Source organism: Asterias rubens, chromosome 7 (genome assembly GCF_902459465.1).
Source record: "Asterias rubens chromosome 7, eAstRub1.3, whole genome shotgun sequence".
NCBI lineage: Eukaryota > Metazoa > Echinodermata > Asteroidea > Forcipulatida > Asteriidae > Asterias > Asterias rubens.
In genome coordinates, this window is record NC_047068.1 from 18,505,657 (window position 1) to 18,524,846 (window position 19,190).

Consider the following 19,190-nt stretch of genomic DNA (forward strand, 5'->3'; position numbering starts at 1 on the left):
AATTGTTCTAGTTGAGGAGCCAATTAGTACGTTCAAATGTTTTTATAAATTAAAATTTATATTTATATCAAGTAAATGTTTATTTAATAAATAGTTTAAAATTAGATCTTCTGGCTTCACTTACAATAATTTGTGTTCTCTGTTCAATCTTCTTCAGAGGGAAACAATTATAGGACTGCTTTTTTAAGTTAAACTTTATTTTGTCAACAAACTGCACTGTGCATAACATCAAAAGCACTGAATTTTGTGTTTTTAACAGAATCGTTGCACACACACGCACAAACAGGCATGATACTTGGCCCTTGGACAAATTAGGAAAATTATGTTGAGTGCAAGACCTGACCCACACGTGTTTATGGCTTTAACAGACTTTTTACAGGCTATTTAATAAGATGAGGGCAAAATAAACAGATTACAGAATGGAGCATATCATGCCTGCTCACAAGAGGACAAAGTTCAAAACAAACATTGAAATTGTCACATTATTTAACATTCTTATGAATCTGGAATGAAAATAAATTTAACAAACACAAATCGTAGCAAGAAATGCAAGGTAGGCTGTGTAAAGGGGGGGGGGGGGGGGGTTATGTGGGGAGGGAGGGGGGGTGTTGGTGGGGAACAGCTCCTTGTTATTAGTTACCTGGGCAGACTTGCATCCAATCGTTTCACCATCAGTAAACTAGAGGTGTGGAATAACTTCCATGGGGTCGGCTTTGCTACATGATAGGACACGAACAACACGCTTAGCACCAGGTTGGGATACCTGAAAGAAGAATAAAAAACATGAATAAAATTAATTGAAATACTTTTGGGATGGTGTTAACTGTTAGTTTTCTTATAAAGATATCAACATAAATAAACCATAAGGGGAAACTCACTGGGTAATTTAGAAACAAAGTATTTGGGATTGACCAGAAACGTGCTGGCGCTCTACCAACTGAGCTAACTATTGACAAAACTGGCTACACGGCAGCTAACCGTTATGGCTTCTGACTTGTACCCCCAAACAAAGATATTAGCTGATATAGGGAGACCCTCCTGAATAGGGCTGGATAGCCTAGTAGAGCTCGGTGCGTTAATCCAGAAGTCTTTGGTTCAAGTCCAACTCCAGTCACGTTTTCTTTGTTGAAACCCAATCTTAACCAAGTAATCATTATCGTTTTTCATCTAAACTGCGATAGCTGATTGATGATGATGATGTGAGGTCATAGTCTATTCTACACCAACTCGGGACTTGGTTGCGGCAGCTCTCCACTCTTCCCTATCCAGCATTAGGGTCCTCATCTCCCACGTGTCACTGACGCTGCAAAGTGTTGATGACTCATTCTTACATTTGAATTTAGTCTGCTTTCTTTGATGTCTAGAAACAAGGCACGCACTATCCCCCAATGGAACAAGTTACCCCCAGAAGCCAAAATTGCACCAGATATCCCAGCGTTTACGATGATGCTAGAAAAGTGCAAAATTTAGCGATGCATGGGGGACTACACGTCAACAGCCACAACTGAGGCAATTTGTGCAGTAAAAATATCAAGATCAAGATCAAGGCAGTTTAATTGAATCCACTCATCTGAAACCAATGTGTTTACTTACCTTGAAGTAGACCTTGCATCTCTCCAGCAGATATTTCCATTTGAGGTCTGTTTTCTGTTGGTCTGTGTACTGAATGAACTCATCCATCTAATGACAAAATAAAAGAAAATAAAACTGTGATAATCACAAATATTATCACAAATAAAACCTTTGATCAGGCCTGGCGAATTTCATGTTTAAGAGGGCAAGGCCATTTTCATTTTTTTAAAGGACACTTCTACTGGAAATCTAAAGTGTATTGGAAAATTCTGAAGGGGAACCAAGGCCAAGACTAGGGAGGAAAAGGCCATGCCTCCATGTAATTCCAGGCCTGTATATCATGGACTTTGAAGCCAGCAATTAAATGAAACTAACAGGAGAAGGGAACTTTTACACACAAAATGAGAAAAGCCCTTTAACTTTAACTCCCCAGGCATCCCTCACGGTTACCCAAGCATCCCTCACAGTTACCCAAGCATCCCTCACAGTTACCCAAGCAAGTGCTATTATTTATAGTGTACTCTCAGCCCCTTTGAGTGGATGAGCCACTAGTTGAAGTCAAGCACCTATACTGAGTGCTTTCCAAAGTCATGTATGAAACAAAAACCCACAGGTAAACTACTCATCAAGTGGGATTCGAACCCACAACTCCAAATGTGGAGCAGATGGACCACTAGCTAGATCACCAGATTGCCCAGTTACAAGAGGCCAGTTCAGCAAGGAGGCAAATTTGAAAAAAATAATGTTTAAAGTAGGTGTGACGTCGACCACAAAATGTATTAATAATGTTAAAGTAGGTGTGACATCCTCCAAAGATATTAAATAGGGAAATTTTTTATGTCTGGATAATATTATTGAGTTTCTTTACCGAGCATTTGAGCATTTCTTCAGCTTGAGTTCCTCCGAGGTAACACCCACTGAGAGTGCCTGTAATATCAGAGAGGTCAACTGGGATGTCAAAGGTCATGACTGTGTCAGTTTTACCAGAAAGCAAGGATGGACAGTTGGGATTGATGCAGCCGAAATTTGCAGAATCTACTTGTACTCGGCGCTTACAGCTTGCGCTATTAAAAATTATAGAGGAAAGATAATTAATTTTAACATGTTAAAATTTGTCAACTGATAACCAAAAAGCAAATTCTTTACGAAGAGTTATAGTCTCTCCACTGTTTTATTAATGGAAACAGTACCAACTTCTTCTAAAGAACAGACGCAACTTCTATTGGAAGTGTTGATTGTTGTCTCACCATACTGTGAACGACCTGGATGTGATTTCTCTACAAAAAAAGGTGAGGTGGCTCACTTGTATGTGACATTGGTAGGGATACCCCTACCAATATCACATCCAAGTGAGCCACCTAAGCTTAGCCCTTCCAATATCACATCCAAGTGAGCCATCTTTTTTTGCAGAGAAATCACATCCAGGCCATTCATTCACAGTGCCAGTGGTTCTTTTCAGAACACTTCTTAAAGAAGAGCTAGGTTATTTGTTTACTTGTCAACCTAAATCCATACGGATGTAGGCTTAGGTTTCATCGATCGGTAGCCTGAAGTCGAAAACTTACCATCTCATTGAGATACCATTTCTTGTACTATTGTCAATGTCCAGAGCCGTAAGGAAGGCGTAGGTGATGCCGTATTCAACCCCATCATGACTCTCTCTGGTTAAACTCTTAATCTGGTCTACTTTGTACACGTCCTTGATTGTAGAGACTGTTGATAAATCAGATAAATCAAATCAAAATCAAATCATAACAGTAGACCTTTAATTTCATCTCTGAGAGTGCAAAGCACGGCTCAAATTTTTCACTGGACCATCGACCTGAGTCTCAGTGTAATTCCATAATATCTTCAGCCAGATTTGTCACCAGAAATTTCGAGAACTTTCTTACTTTATATTCTGCTTTGGAATTCAGGAGACTTCACAGTTCTAAAAAGAACTGTCCTGCTTAGTACCGTCTACCTGGGCGGGGATATAAAATCGGCTAAGACTACTACTACTTGTTAGTTGATCGAGCGGAAACTTCTCGAGATAACTTCACTGCTGCAGAGAGAGTTTGCTCTAGTCATCAACAGGAGACTGAGGAGTGTGAGACAAATTGGCCAGTAGATACACTTGGGTATTGCCAAGCAAATATATACAAAGACAGATTTCGAAAAAACATTTTGGGCAGCAACTATGTTCAAATCCTCTGCGTCCTCTAGTCACTTCTAGGAATATTTCTGACTGTTTTTATAAAAAAGAAATACTAATTATATCTGAAACTTACGATCAACATTCTGTTTGTCCGCATCGCCAGTCGTGTCATCACTAGGATCGTGGGACTGTCCAAACTTGAATAAAGAATGGGCCTTTTGGGTATCTGTTCAACACAAAAAAGAATAGTCATTAAGTTTTAAAATATAGGAGTTGAAACTGTGCATGGTGCCAGTATAATTAGCCTATACCAGTTGTTGGTATCACCATGTGTTAACCTCGTTGGTTTTAAAATGAACTGGTGGTTGACAACTCGACAATTTGCTCAGTATGCTCGCATTCTCAAAAACTATTCAGAGGGAGGCTTTTCTCACAATGTTTCAAAAAATCAACAGCTCTCCATTGCTCATTATATACCAAATAAGTTTTTTATGCTAATCTACATTTCGAGTAATCACCAATCCTGTCCAGTGCCTCTAAGTGAGAGCCTATAATTGTAAAGTATGAACAGATTTTTTAACCTGGATTTATTATGAAGATAGTCTTCGAGTCAACTGTTCCAACCATGCTAGACCTGAAGTTGTCAAACTTGACCATGATGTCAAAAGCAAACACAACTGGGGATGTAAAGAAGGAAAACAAAAAACATATAATAACAAATGTTTTTCTTATTGAGATTTAAAAGTAAAATCACTAAAAGTAGGATTTGAAACTTTGCATGGTCAACCCCAAATTACAAATTTACCCAGTCAGTTTCCCTTGTGGTGTATAACTTGATTTTATTTTGGTAGAAAGTGTCTACTAGAAATTCAGATTTGCAACCTAATACTGAACCAAAGTGCCTCCATCATATGCCTTGGTGCCCCTTAAAATAGTCTAGTAAAAATTTAAGTTTCCATTATATAAAGGTACCTTTTACTAATCAAGAGCTACAGGAACAAAGCATACACCAATTCTGGATTTCATCAAGCTGCTTAAGCAAAAAATATTGCTTAACATTTGTCTGCTTAGCAAAAATGAGTAGGATACCAATCACAAACTGTACCGGTAACCTTTGGTTAGCATCATTTTGTTGGTTGTGTTCAGCAGATTTGTGTGCTTAAGCAGCTCTATAAAACATTTGGCACAGGTCTGGATTTTATATAATTCTTCATACCATACCTGTTTCATGTGTCATCCAACGTTGCACAAGCTCAATGTTCTCTGTATCCCATCTAAATGCAAAAAACAAAAAATGTCACTTTTGATAAACTTGAATGATTCAACAAGTTAAGGATGCACTTAATTTAGAAAGAATCAGAACTAAAATGAAGATACAAATTTTAAGGATATGATTGAACAGTGGTATACCCAAGTTGGGCTGGGGCCTGTTTTCTTTTGATAAATTGAACTATTCCACAAGTTACTTTATACAAGGATATGCACTTAATATAGAAACAATCAGAACTAAAATGAAAATACAGATTTTGAAGTACCGCAACAAAGGATATGATTGAACAGTGGCATACCCAAGTTGGGCTGGGGCATGTTTTCTTTTTTTAAGGGCACTACATGTATCTGGGTTTGTTTGTGGATGGAGCATTTGGAGAGGATTTGGAGACTTGTGGGGCAGCACAAGTCTCCCCTCCTCCCAAGCTGGGGCAAACTTCATAGAGCTGCTTAAGCACCAAAAAGTAGCTGGGCGTAACAACATTATGCTACCATAATAAGGCTACTAGCCGAGCTACCGTGTCATTAGTACAATTTGTCACTTGTGACTGGTAATACTGTTCATTTCTGCTTAGCAGACAATTATTAAGCAATATTTTCTGCTTTAGCAGCTCTATAAAATTGGGCCCTGATCCTATCAGCTAAGGTAAGCGATGATATAATACTTACAGAACAATAGGAAATGATGGACAGGTCTCATCATACAGCTTGACCTCACAGCGCTGCATTTTCTTCCCAGCTTTGGTCACTATATCCTTTGGAGGTCCAATCTAAATGGTAAAAGGATAACATCAATAAAGGCACTTGTTATGAACAACTAGCCTTCAACATTTCCATAACAAGCGTGGTGGTTGTTAGCAGGGCCTGGTTTCATACAGCTGTTAAGCAAAAAATACTGCTTGAATTTTTGTTTTGCTAAGCAGACATTTGAGTGGGGTACCAGTCGATCAATGTAAACTTAATGTCATTTTGGTTGGCCCTGTTTGTTGAAGGGGGTTGTTCGAGAGCCATTTTCAAGACTTGCTTGCTGGAGGCTTCATGTACGAACAAAGTCTTCCAATTGCCAGGACCCAAATTCATAAAGTCTTTAAGCAGAAAAACTTGCTAAGCACCGAAAATTATTGCTTAGCAGAAACAAGTTTTACCAGCCAAAATTAACCAGCTTTTAATACATCAACTCGCCTGATCCAAGGCAACGTGTCCCTAAAATATTTGCTTACCGTCTTGAGTAGAGCTAACAAGTTGATATGCTCTCCATGTAAACCCTGGCCGTTAGAAAGAACATCAGCTAGAGTGTAGTAGTTGTCATTGCCTCTGATTGGAACATGTTGCAGTGTATTGAAGCGATCCAAGTTCCATCCTCCATACAGACTTAATGAGGAATACTTCTCACTCAAACTCAGTTGGTATGGACTAAATAAAACAGACGATGAGACAAACAATTAGTACTTAATATAAAGACTATTGTGTATCATCATGGGATAGGTTCTCTGTAAAACTCAGGTACGTTGGCTCTTGGAAAAAAGTAGGAAAGTTTACAAAGTACACTTTCCAGACTCACAAAACAACAATTTAGGTGATTTTTCTGAGGGTAAACACAAGTTATTTTTCAAGATCATCAGCACTGGTAGAGATATTGTGGAGTGGATGTGGCTGAGCAGGCTAGACTGGATGCAAATGGTCTAGAGTATGGGCTCTTGTCATGACACTAGAACAAATAGTGTATAAATGTCATGTGAGTTGTGAACCAATCACACTTATCAGTAAGAGAAGGGGGTTTAACTCAGTTATCTTGACATGGTTGGTTGCAGGTTGTGCCTCACTACCTTGTATACCTTTAGGATACAAGGTGCCACAATATATGGGTCTCATATTTCAATCAAAGCTCTGCATTTACCTTTAGTTCAAATAATCGGCGCATTTAGAGGGATGCTTATCTAAAGGGAGATAAGATCTGAGTAGCACTACTGTTACAGACCTGGAAATAACCTAAGTGTCAGACACAAATTTACATTTTCCTCATTGAGTGCCCCTAACCAGAGGAAAATAACCATGCTCCATCAAGAGTGAAGTTTGAGGCCTGCTGATAACTTGCTGAATGACAAAATAAGACTATTGTGGACATACGGAAAGGTTTGCGGTAACACCATGTAATGACTATAATGAGTTGGGGTGGTTCTGAAAAAAAACCGTTGGTTTCAACTCGATGTTTCAATCAGATGCTCTAAACGTCTTCTAGAGAAAGCTGGACTCTGATGCTGCATGCTGCTAATAAACTCATGTATTGTGGACATGTGTGGATTTATTAGAAGCTATGTATACTACCTTGGAGTCCATGGGCGGTATCGTTCCTCTTGCTCCGTATTCTGCTTGTTTTGGATCTGAGGATTTCTTATCTCCACTGTGAGTGAAAAATCAAACTTCAATATAATCTAAAGTGAATGCTTACACAGCCCCAAACTGTCTTATTCTTTGGTTTAGTTGCAGGGATTCGTTGGCTAAAGGTACTTGTTCAGGTACTTGCCCACCAGTCTGCGCACAGAGTCCATCGGACCACAACACACTTGCAGGATAATGCTGTTCAAACAGCATTCATAACTTTCAATAACCCCTCTTTCTGTATAAATGTATACTACAAGCACCTTAGAGTACCTTGTTGGTAGATACATGCGCTATACGTGTATAACACTTTGATGTTATTATGTTTCCTCTTTGGTGTCCTTTATGTGTGAATGTGAAGCTATGTTACATAAAATCACTACATAGTCTGTCTTAACTTAAAATTTAATGGGTATAAAAAACTTACCAATGTCTCCAATTTTGAACTTTGAAGCCAAGTCAAAGATGTAATTCTCGGAGCCCCAGCATGTTCCATTGATGAAATCCATAGGAGAATCTCTAATTGTAAAGCTGATCAAACCTCGGTCATTGTTTGGATCTTCACAGAAAGAGTAAATGTGCTTTGTAAATAGGTTGTTAACATGTTGCCTAATTGTTCCCCTTATCAATCTGACAATGTTTCCAGCTGCCTTGTGCTAGCTTCCCGTATTGTAAGTCCTTTTTTCTTTTTGCTTTCTCCCCTCTTTGTTCCCCTTATTATTCTTCCCCCAACCCCGTCCCTTCTACATCAACTGTGGTAGGATGGCTCTGCAGAGATGCTGGTCACCAGGGCCAAATTTCATGGCTCTGCTTTTTACTGAATTATGCGCTTCGATCACCATTCTCCGTTCACTGGACAAGCGGCAAGTTTCTGAGCTAGCTGTGTAGGCGAATAGAACACCTAGTAATGTCGAGTAAGCACAGCACAAGCAAACATTATCTGCTAGTTTGTGAAATATGCTTGACGTAAGCGTGGAATTCCCTGCTAACGTAAGCGCCGGCTCTTTGCTTTTGGTAAAGAGTAGAGCCATGAAGTCGAGCCCTGTTCCATTTTGCCACTCACTATAGCAATTACTTTTTAAATAATTGTATTGTATACCAATAGTTTTTGATTCCCTTTACTGGAGGTTGAAACTTTACTGTTACAGATTTTGTTTTATAAAGCAAGTACTCGTTCTAATAAGACTATCTCTTACTTGCAGTACAAATAATCAAATACCCACCCAATGGTTGTGACTTAGAGCTAAGATTGCAGGACCTTTTCTCTCAATTACTTGCTTACCTGATTTACTTGGAATTGTTTTTGGCTGCTGTTTTGAAATCACAAGTCCAATAATGACCTGAAAAATAAAAAAAAATAAAAATTAGGTGTCTGTTTATAATAAACATGTTTGTTAAAAATAAAGAAAAGTACACATTTTTGTTCAATATTTCAGACTTAGTTAAATAGCTCCATGCAGGTGTTTTTATGTTTGCCAGTGAATTCTGCCAGTAAAACACACGGCCTGGAATTACACATTGTTTTAGGGCTGGCCTTGGCAGGGCAAAATTTCGAAAGGGCACAAACAAGGCCAGCAGTAGGCGGGCAAACAAAAACATAACAACAGAATATAATTATAATAAAAGTATGCCTAGCTGCCTAGGCTATTTAACTAAATAATTATTTTATTTTTAACCAGGACCAGGTTATGTTGTAACAATTTATATTATAATTATAAACCTTTATTGAAACTAAATTTTGTTTTTAAAAATTAATAATAGTAAATAAAAATAATATTGTGAAAAGAAGATAGGCCCTACACAGTGATACATGTAGGCCCTAGTTAGTACTGTAGGCCTACTAATTCATTAAAAATTGTGACTTTACTCCCCAACCAAGGTCCTTGAATTGAGCAACAGGAGTTGACATTACACGAAATAGAAGGCCATCAATCAATGACAATCCTGACAATGGCAATGCAAGTAAAAACATACGGTAAACGAGTCTCAGCGCCACTGGCCACTAGCTACACGACAGCTTGAGTATAATAACTTATAAGCCTATCAATATTACTTATCAAAGTACCACCATTTTGTAGGTAGGATTGGCATTAATTGAGTGCACATAAACCATGGTTACTTACTGCATTTGCTGCATTCGGTGTGATGTTCTTTAGCTGTATCTCGCCGCCGTCATTGCAAGCGGCAGAATTACCAACAACCGAGCTGTTTGGTGGGTTTTGATAATTATTTTGAACACGAGTTCCGTCTGGCCACCTTTTCTGTGTCCCGAAGTCACCTGAGAAGCTTCCAACATTCCCAGACCACGCCATAATTCAAGTGTTTTTGAGATTCTGTTCAATAACTCACCTCACCGACTCGAGCTTTTGTCGCCGCTGCGAAAAATGAACACAAAAGTGTCCCTTTAAAAATGGCGCCTTTATTTACAAAGCAACGGAAATGGCACAATTTCATTGGTCGAATGTTTAATTAAATGTGTGACGTATTTACAGGGGGCGGTACCGTGCGTGACTCCTCTCATCACAACAAACAAAATGGCGGCCGAAATGGATGGCGAAAACGGATCATCAAATCTGACGCAAGATTTTTCATCTGGAGACCACAAGTTAAGGCACTATTTCGCATTGTATACATACCATGCTAATAGGTACGTGATCCACATGATTTATCAGTATTTTGTGGGGAAAACTCGCTCAAACTTGCTTACAGATTTAACAATATATAAAATGACACCGGTTTACGTTGTGACAACTCGACCTTCGTTTTGACATAACGTGATGGGGACTGACGGTACAAACGCACGGCTCGTAGTAGGGGGTCAAATTCGGGGCAGCTCGACATTTGATACAGATCCAACATCTTGTAAATTGCAGCACTGGTTGACGGACGGTGGTGGCATGTCTACGTTCACACAGTAGATCATCAAATTTTAACCAACAAATTGAATTAACTGTTTAATTATTTGTGTTTACTTCTTTGGCAGTTCATCAAGGTCGAATTGGTCATTTTCATCCATCACCTCAGCCGATCAAAATTGTTCTGGGTCACTTTTATTTGATTATCGAGTTTACATGAATTTGAAAAGATTTGATTCAGGATCAACTTGTTAGTCACTTGAGTTACGATAACTGCAGCAGATTTAATAATAAGTAGACAATTTTGTTAAATTTTATATCAAGATGTATATTACCATTAATGGCATTAGGGATCTCTTTTTTACAGGCCCAGTATTCAGGAAGTCGGCCAAGAAGTTGACAGGAATGATTCAACGGTCGCTAACTTCCTTCAGAGGGAAGCAACGTCAAACAGAGATTTTAGGTAAGCGAGATGAAAGGAGTGAAATACAAGAGGTTGAATTATCTGGAAATTAGTAGTGGATTACTTCAATTAGTAATAATATCTGTTCAACGAATCTCAATACGTCTCAGAGTGCAGGGTATGTATTAAAGTGTTGTTACTCTTAAAATTAATAGCAATAAAGCATATTGGTTAGAAGATAGCAGCTTTCGATAGTGTTTAGCATTTTGAGAATCATTTCTCTTTGAAGTTATAAGATTATGAAAAAATTTGTCAGTTTTTATCCTCAAAAATTTGAATCTGAGAACTGTTACTTAAAGTGAGTATTGTCTCTCAAATTGTGTATTCCAATTTCGGATTATTCTTTGTGCGCAAACGTAATCACAAGAATTTGTTTGCAACATCCCAAAAACTTGACCACCTTTTGAAATGAAATTTGTTAGGTAACTGTATTATATACAATAAAAACAAGCAAACGGTTCCAAAACTTTCCGGATTTTTGAACAGAGAACCATGGTTTTCTCGATATTAAATACGTATTTGTCAATTTCTTTTTTTTCTGCACACAGTCTCTCAGTTATCGCAACGGACCTAATTGCTGAACAAGAAACTGAACTCAGAGAGTTTATATTCAAGAGGTTATCTCGAGGGACTGTGTATGGTGGCAGTGGAAACGTCAACACTGTCGACATAAGGTACGATAGGTTTCCACCAAAGGTTTATATTCTTGGTATCTTGTACATGACGTTGCAATAATCGTAGCGCTACATACTGCGACCGTCGGGAGGATAGACGGTTACAGATATCACAACTGGTAAACTTCATGACTTGATTGTGTATATCTTGACCAACCCAAAGCTCATCAGCTGTTGTAGGGTTGAAGACATTGATACTCCACTAGGATATTGACATTTTCAGTGTCGGCTTAAAGGCAGTGGACACTGAAAGTTATTATTGGTAATTACTCAAAATAATCATCATAAAACCTTTCTTGATTACGAGTAATGGGGAGAGGTTGATAATGATAGTATAGAACATTGTGAGAAACAGCTCCCTCTGAAGTGGCGTAGTTTTCGAGAAAGAAGTAATTTTCAAAAAATTTGATTTCGAGACCTCAAGTTTAGAATTTGAGGTCTCGAAATCAAGCATCAGAAAGCACACAACTTAGTGTGACTAGGGTGTTTTTTTCTTTGATTATTATCTCGCAACTTCGATGCCCGATTGAGCTCAAATTTTCACAGGTTTGTTATTTTATGCATATGTTGAGATACACCAACTGTGAAGACTAGTCTTGGACAATTATAATATTAATAATAATATCGAAGTCTTATATAGCGCACATATCTACCAAACAAGGTACTCAAGGCGCTGAGTATATACAAACTTTCAGAAAGATAGGTTATTGCAGTGATGAATTCTGAGCCCCAACTATTTAGCACCTTATAAGGGTTTACAAGGTGCTACGGCGCATTAAGCAGCCACAACCAGGAACACCGGGGCGAACCCCTTCTCTTTTCGATTAGTGCACTGGGTTCTTTTACATGTGTTACATAACACATGGGACCAACAGCTTTACGTCCCATCCGAAGGACGAAGCAATGGTTAAGTGTCTTGCTCAAGGACACAGTGTCACAGCTGGGGATTCGAACCCACACTCTGCTGATCAGAAACACCAGAGTTTGAATTCGGTGCTCTTAACCGCTCGGCCACGACACTTCCACAATTACCAATAGTGTCCACTGCCTTTAATGCCCGATAGCAATTGATAAAAACATGAATAAATGCTCTGGGATAAATCCTCTGGGATGTGTAAATCTTATTGTTGTGATAAGTTCCTTCATGTTTTCGGCAATCAAAACTTACAAAATCCATCGTGCTTAATATTAAAAATATTTGACTCCCTATCTGGCCTATCAGGTCAAATCATTATACACAAAGTATACACTTAAGTTTGAGATAATTGGTTGTGGCTAGGCAGAAACTGCCTTAAAAGTTTCAATGTTTTTTCATTTCCGGATTTATGTTTTGCTGCAAAGTTATTGTTGCAAAAAGGCATAGAACTTGCATTGATTTCACAGTTCACAGTACGTATATAAACCTTGCTCAAGAAGCACTCATTTACAGTCAGTTTTAATATGTTTCCTCTGCACTAAGTGCTTTGTTGTCATTACTATACTATTATTATATTTCTCCTTCAGCAATGAACCATTGTCATGTTACTACTATCTCCTGAGGCAACAGACCATTCCAGATGATTCTGAGCTCGACCAAGATGAGCAAACGAACACCTTCTACACATCTATCGAGTACGTTATCTGTTTACTGATGGACACAAGTGCTGCATTGGAGCTATATCCTTGCATGAATTTAAACAATGAACTCGCCCAACCCTGGGCTACGTGGTTGTTGTAAGGACAATATTCTAACTTTTTATTGTGAATTACTCATGAAAACTTGTTAGAGGCACTTAGGCAATGACCATGGGCACAGAGGCAATTGCCCCCATTGCCTCCATGATTTATAAGGACTGTATCGTTCGCAACACAAAAATACTGTTACACACATTACATTTAAACTTGCACAGATAATGTATCTGAGATTTAGTGCTTTTGCACTGACACAGAGATTTAGGTGGCCGTCGGTCTAAAAGACTATGGAATTGGGACCCTAGGGGAATAGAAATAAGGCATCAAAATAATACACAGTTCTTACAATAATATACAGAAAGCGTCACTTTTGGCGAGCGCATCAAAGCCCTGATTATTTTTACAACAGGTATGCAGAGCGCTAGTTGAATGATACTAATAAAGCTACACCTTGATAGGGTTTAACAAAGTGATGCATCACAATCTGCAGCTAATCATGCAAGAAACATGGGGCAAACATTTCTCTTAACGATAAAGTGTGCTAGCACTGGTACTTAATTCATTTAATAGTGCATTACACAAAATAATGCTCTTTACCCACACAAAGAACTATAAGAGATTATGGTTAAAGTGTCTTGCTCATGGACACAAGTGTCATGACTTGAACCCAAGCCAAACTTTAGTTCAGTTCACTAGACCACTCAGCCACAACACCCTCTTTGTGTCATTCTAACAGAATAATACTTTTACTATGATTATTTTTTTCTTGACTCTCTAAACACATTTCGTCCTGAGCTTGATGCCTACAGTGAAGGTCTCCTTGCAGTATTGGATTCAGAGGCAAGTTCCAGACTTGGTTGTTTTGTTTTTGAAAGGGCAAGGGCACAAAGGTATTTTTTCCTTGAGGTCACCCTACAGTATGAGGAAATTGTTACCGGAGCATTTCAAAAGCACCAAGGCAATGGCCAGGGGGCATGGAGGCAATCGCCTTTGTTGCTTCCATTAAGTATCAGGCTTGAAGTTTACAATGACCTTAAATATTCAAATAACAGTGTGAGCCACCCATCCTTGGTAGGAAAATAGTAGATCATTCACTATTAGAAGTCCATGGAATAAAGAGTGTCTCGCCCCAAGTCAGCTACGAGAAACAAATGTTCCAGAGTTTGTACAGTATAGACTTGTCATAGAGTAGCTATCCAAACAGTATGCCAGCCCCCCTCCCTATTCAGTTTTGAATAACAATACTCATTGGTTCTTATTTCTTACAACTATGTTATTTTTCTTTTCAAACAGGCTAAGGAATTAATCAAGATTCAACATTACCTTGAGCAGTGGTACCAACAGGCAGCTGAGTATGTGTGCCGATGTACAGACAGATTCCAAGATGATCTCTCGCTACTGATACACACGGTAAGAAAGAAAACAACAAATAATCCAACAATTTGAGGGTTGTTGTTTTTTGTTTTACCCATATACGATTTAGGTTAGCACTGTATACTAACTCAGTACTTTCCCCAGCTCTGTGAAACACAAATCACAGGCTTATTACTTGGGTGGGATTCAACCCCACGACCTTTGCAATTCTAGAGGAGTGTCTTATTAACTAGAGACCACCGAGATTGCCCGGTAGCTTGAGGCCGTTTTGAGGTTCGACACGTAGAAAATTAAATAGAACAGGATTTGAACCTATGATCTTGAGATCAAAATGTTCCGGCGCTCTACCAAGTGAGCTATCCAGCCCTAATGTGATTGTTTCTCATGTTGTGGCTGATGATTTACAACAGTGTTTTGATCATGCTGAAGAAGAGGTAAACATGTATCACAAAGTCCAAAATAGAAGACCATTGCCATAATTTTGGTTGTTGTATAGCGCTCATTCACACACTCTGCTGATCAGAAACACCAGAGTTTGAGCATGATAATAGGATCTTTATGTAAGATATTGTCCAACTTTTTGTAAGCCAACCTAAACGATTTTAAGGATTATACCAATATCAATTTTAATGTAATTCTTGTTTATTTTTAGGCATTACTTGATGAAAAACTAAATTACATAGGAGGGGATGAGGAATTAAGATCTGATGTTACAAAGTGAGTAGTGTTGAAGGTAGGGTTAATGGTAGGGTCTTAGATTAGTTTTTGTACAAACAAGTTTAAACACAGCTGAAAGTTTCAGCTGAATGCATTTCTGCTTGCAGAGAAAACAGTAAAAATTTGTCATGTTTTTTTCTCAAGAACTTTGAATCCATCCTTGTTTAGGAAGGAGAGAGGGTCTGACCTGCATCTCTGACCATAGCAATTGCGAAGGGTCACCAAAAATTCTTGTTATACCTCTGTGCAAATTGTGAAGTTTGATTGGTCGAGAACCAATCATGTGAAGCGCAACAAAAACGCATGTTACGTGGCTCACGACGCGCCGGGTAACATGAAAAGTGATGTACACCGGGTGTACATCACCTTGATCGTTCCCAGCGTTGGTCGATTTCGCGCTGTGTACGAAACAACCGCGGGTTAGAGGAAGTTGTTTCTCGTTCGTCTGCTTATTAAACAATGAATAGTCCACCGTAATAATGTTTGTAGATGACAACAGAACTTCGAGAAGAGGAATAACAATTATACAAAGGTATAACAAAACAATTGTTGCACGTTGTGACTGGGGTCCATGGGTTTTGTACACATTCGAGGGAAAATGGCACCCTCGGCTTCGCCTCGGGTTCCATTTTCCCCCTCGGGTGTACAAAGCGCCATGGACCCCATCACAGCGTGCAACAATTGTATAATGTATGAATCGTTTCTTAGACTGGAATGTTTTGGGCTACAAAAAAAATTAATCCAACCATATTACTTTAAAGTGAATCCTTTTCAAATTAGTTTTCAACAGCTGCAGTACTTCTCACCAAGTAAGATTTTATGGTCGTTCCAGTATTTACCAATCTATGACCCTACATTTAAAACAGTGTATCATGAAAGGCCTACTTTTAAAGTGGGGCTCTAAGGTTAAACCCTATGTGTTCCAGTACTGACATTTTCTACAGGATGTAGCGTACAGTTATTCTAAGTCAATTTCTACATTGGCCCACACTGAGCTGCAATGTGGTTCGGGTAAAACAAAAATGTGACAAAGCAAGGAATACTCAGGTTCTCCGCTTGTAACATGGTCTCAGTGTGACCCCAAAACTGACATAGCAATCGTGAAAAAAAAATTAAAATTAAAACCTTTCTATTTTGTCACATTCCTTCATGTTTCTGCTTTTTTTGACATTTTATCTTGTTTTTATTAACTTATCTCCCCCTGCACCTTGCATCAAATTAAGGTGGGGCATTAGCAATCATTATATTATCTATTATTGTTACAGATTCGTGCAAGTTTGCAGCTTATCAGACCTACTTCAACACATGAGTGATAGTGACACCAACTCCCAAGGGACCTCATCGTCTGAACCAACGCTGATTGACTTAGAGTCTAACGGGTCTCATGATCAAGCTGACGGTAAATCAGCAGACGGCTCATCTCAGCCTGTACAGCTGGTCTTTGATGACTCTACACAACATTTTCATAATGCTGGTAATAATATCCTTTGTTTCATACTTATTGTTTACAAAAGAAACCATTTCTACTTTGTGTCTTTGTCACAATAACTAAATACAATAGTTTGGTTACCCTTACACCATGTTTAGAGATGAGAAATCACAGACTTTAATCTGAATTCAAATTTTAAAAAATCTGTTTATTGACAAAAATAGCATGTTCATGTACTTTCTTCCAATAAATAAATTCTACCCTTTGATCTACTTCTCTTCTGCCGAGGATACTGTTCCAAGGAGCTCCTTGGAGTATATACTTCTAGGGTTACCAAAAGTTGGAACTGCAACAATTTCAAAATCTTTCATAAAATTTAGATTGTGGTTTCATACATTTTTGTCAGGAATGCCTCTCATTCCAGCATTGTGTGGTAAGCACACTACACTTTTGGGTTATTTCACAGGCTACCCTGGTGGGATTCAAACCCACTGCTGTACCACCACTAATGCTACTCTTTTCACCAGCATGCTTGATGTCCCTAATGGTTGTGATCTGCTCCACATGCGACAGTCATGGGCCTGATACTTCACGGAGGCAACGAAACGATTGCCTCCATGCTCCCGATCATTGCTGTGGTGCCCTTGAAATGCCCAAGTAAAAACTTACAATTTCCTCATAGGGTGCCCTTAACCAAGGAGAAAATGCCTTGGTGCCCTTGCCCTTTCAAAAATGAAGCATCTAGGCCTGAGTGCCTTTCACACATGATTAATAAGGTTAAACCATCATGATTTTCTTTGTTGTGAACAGAGAGCAGTCCTTTCTGTGAGGAGTGGACGCGGCTTTTACTGACCAGCAGCGGTGGTAATCCAGCCAATCTGAGGCAAATCATAGAGGATTGTAAACTACGCACCATTCAAGATTTGAATACTTTAAAGAGGCTCGTCAGGCAGGCAGAATCTGACCACTATGCTCTGTATCGGTATGTTTTGGGGTTTTTAAAATTTGTTTGTATGCAAGTTGCCTGGCACACAAGGCCTGAAACAGGGTTACCCCATTTACCGTCCATACGGATTTAGGCTCGGGTATCCGGTATCATCCATCAGAGGCCTGGCTGGTAGAGCAGAAAACACTAACTCCCCAACTAAATGTTAGTAAGACGACTGGAAAATATCCACTCTCCCCTCCCCCTTTCGCCAATAGTTTTAACTGGCTACCGATGGGAGCTTTAAAATGTAAATTGAGCAAGAGGGCACAGTCCCAAAAATAATTATTAGGTAACTGAGGAAAAAAAGCTTTCCAGTCTGTATCAACAATTTGGGTGTGATCCCTGGCCACATGGCAGCTTTATAAGGCTTTTGACTGACATCCCTGAACAAAGATATTGACTAATAGAAAGAATGCCAGCTTAGGGCTGGATAGCTCAGTTGGTAGAGCACCTGTTTATTGAACCAGAGGTTGATGGTTCATGTCTCGCCCCAGTAAATTTTTCTTTATTCAAACCCAAACTATTTTATAAACAAAACTTAACCAATCAGTTTCCTTTGTGGTCATACTTGATAAAATAAATTTGTAAACCATTTAGTTGTGTACATGTAGCTCACAAAAATTTACCGTGTTTGCCAGGAAACTTGTTTCTGGTCCAAGTTTCCTAAAACACATCCTGTTGTTTTTAACTCTTGTGAATATGAACACGCCTTGATTTTACAAGAATGTCAATTGAAAGTGGCTTAACTCCCAACCATGTTTTCACCTTATCACAGAGCGTTTGCATTCTTGAGGGATTGCGGTAACGGTGCTGTTCTACTGAGACATATCTGGAAGGATGAGAACACAGTCACATCTCAAGATACGCAGAGCGTCTTGCACGTTTTGGAAGAGTTCATCTCACAGAATGGCTGCTTCGCTAAATCCTGATCAAGAATCTCGGCTAACTTAGCCCTTGCACTGGTTTATTAGGCCTGGAGTTTCATCTTTCAGGGGCAAGGCAATTTTCATTTTGCAAAGGGCACTTGAATTGGACAATGTTTAAGAGTCTATGTGAAGCTTTCGGGGGCACCAAAGCCAAGACCAGGGCCCAATTTCATAGAGCTGCTAAGCACAAAAATTTGCTAAGCATGAAATTTCTTCCTGATAAAAACAGGATTACCAGCCAAGTTTCCAATTGTTGCATAGTGCTTGTTACTGGTATTCAGCTTTTGTTTGCTTATCCTGAAAATCACATGGAATTTGGTTGGTAAACCTGTTTTTATCAAGGAAGAAATTTCATGGTAAGCAAATTTTTGTGCTTTTAGCAGCTCTATGAAATTGGGCCCTGGGCAAGAAGGCCATAACCTCTGTATTAAGTTAGAAAAAACCCAATGTTATACCTTTCTTCACCGATTAGTTTTTTCTTAGTTTTTCCATCATTTGTTAGAATTAAGCATCCCAAGCAATCCTTTCCAAATGCAAGTTTATAAACTACTATCTAGTAAAAAAGAACCCCGTTTTGCTATTTGTAAATAAAAGTGACAATAAGTAAAATATTCCACAGACTTTTATTCATTCCTACTCTTTAGTACAGAAATAACTTTTTGACACTTTTGTAATATCTTGCCACTACATAACATTGTGTTAAACAAAATTGAATGTTTGTCAAACTGCTATAAGA

The 19,190-nt window shown here is 38.7% G+C and overlaps 2 protein-coding genes across 2 annotated transcripts; one reads left to right on the plus strand and one right to left on the minus strand.

Moving 5' to 3' along the window:
• Window positions 1-621: 621 nt before the first annotated feature.
• On the minus strand, window positions 622-9,689 carry LOC117293085 (meiosis-specific with OB domain-containing protein-like). Its single transcript, XM_033775301.1, has 13 exons — window positions 9,481-9,689; window positions 8,640-8,697; window positions 7,785-7,916; window positions 7,304-7,379; window positions 6,199-6,391; window positions 5,648-5,748; window positions 4,931-4,983; window positions 4,291-4,386; window positions 3,843-3,935; window positions 3,138-3,285; window positions 2,441-2,636; window positions 1,594-1,680; window positions 622-763 (listed from the first exon to the last, which is right to left on the minus strand). Exons 1-13 carry the CDS (start codon window positions 9,667-9,669, stop codon window positions 680-682), a joined length of 1,506 nt encoding a protein of 501 aa, XP_033631192.1. The 5' UTR covers window positions 9,670-9,689; the 3' UTR covers window positions 622-679.
• A 202-nt stretch (window positions 9,690-9,891) lies between these two features.
• LOC117292693 (protein Njmu-R1-like) lies at window positions 9,892-18,655 on the plus strand. Its single transcript, XM_033774832.1, has 10 exons — window positions 9,892-10,004; window positions 10,580-10,675; window positions 11,224-11,349; window positions 12,853-13,005; window positions 13,803-13,860; window positions 14,314-14,430; window positions 15,047-15,111; window positions 16,377-16,585; window positions 17,351-17,522; window positions 18,304-18,655. The coding sequence occupies exons 1-10, from the start codon at window positions 9,892-9,894 to the stop codon at window positions 18,455-18,457; spliced, it is 1,263 nt and encodes a 420-aa protein (XP_033630723.1). The 3' UTR covers window positions 18,458-18,655.
• Window positions 18,656-19,190: the final 535 nt, after the last annotated feature.

What these genes read in the sequence shown, in the direction of transcription:
- LOC117293085 (XM_033775301.1), bottom strand. Translation starts at nt 9,669, where the DNA reads ATGGCGTGGTCTGGGAATGTTGGAAGCTTCTCAGGTGACTTCGGGACA. An exon ending in TGTTAGCTCTACTCAAGACG is followed by an intron (nt 5,749 to 6,198) that starts GTAAGCAAATAT and finishes TTTACCATTTAG; the next exon opens with ATTGGACCTCCAAAGGATAT. An exon ending in GATGCAAGGTCTACTTCAAG is followed by an intron (nt 764 to 1,593) that starts GTAAGTAAACAC and finishes TTCTTCTTTCAG; the next exon opens with GTATCCCAACCTGGTGCTAA.
- LOC117292693 (XM_033774832.1), top strand. Translation starts at nt 9,892, where the DNA reads ATGGCGGCCGAAATGGATGGCGAAAACGGATCATCAAATCTGACGCAA. An exon ending in ACGTCAAACAGAGATTTTAG is followed by an intron (nt 10,676 to 11,223) that starts GTAAGCGAGATG and finishes TTCTGCACACAG; the next exon opens with TCTCTCAGTTATCGCAACGG. An exon ending in GTCAACACTGTCGACATAAG is followed by an intron (nt 11,350 to 12,852) that starts GTACGATAGGTT and finishes TTTCTCCTTCAG; the next exon opens with CAATGAACCATTGTCATGTT.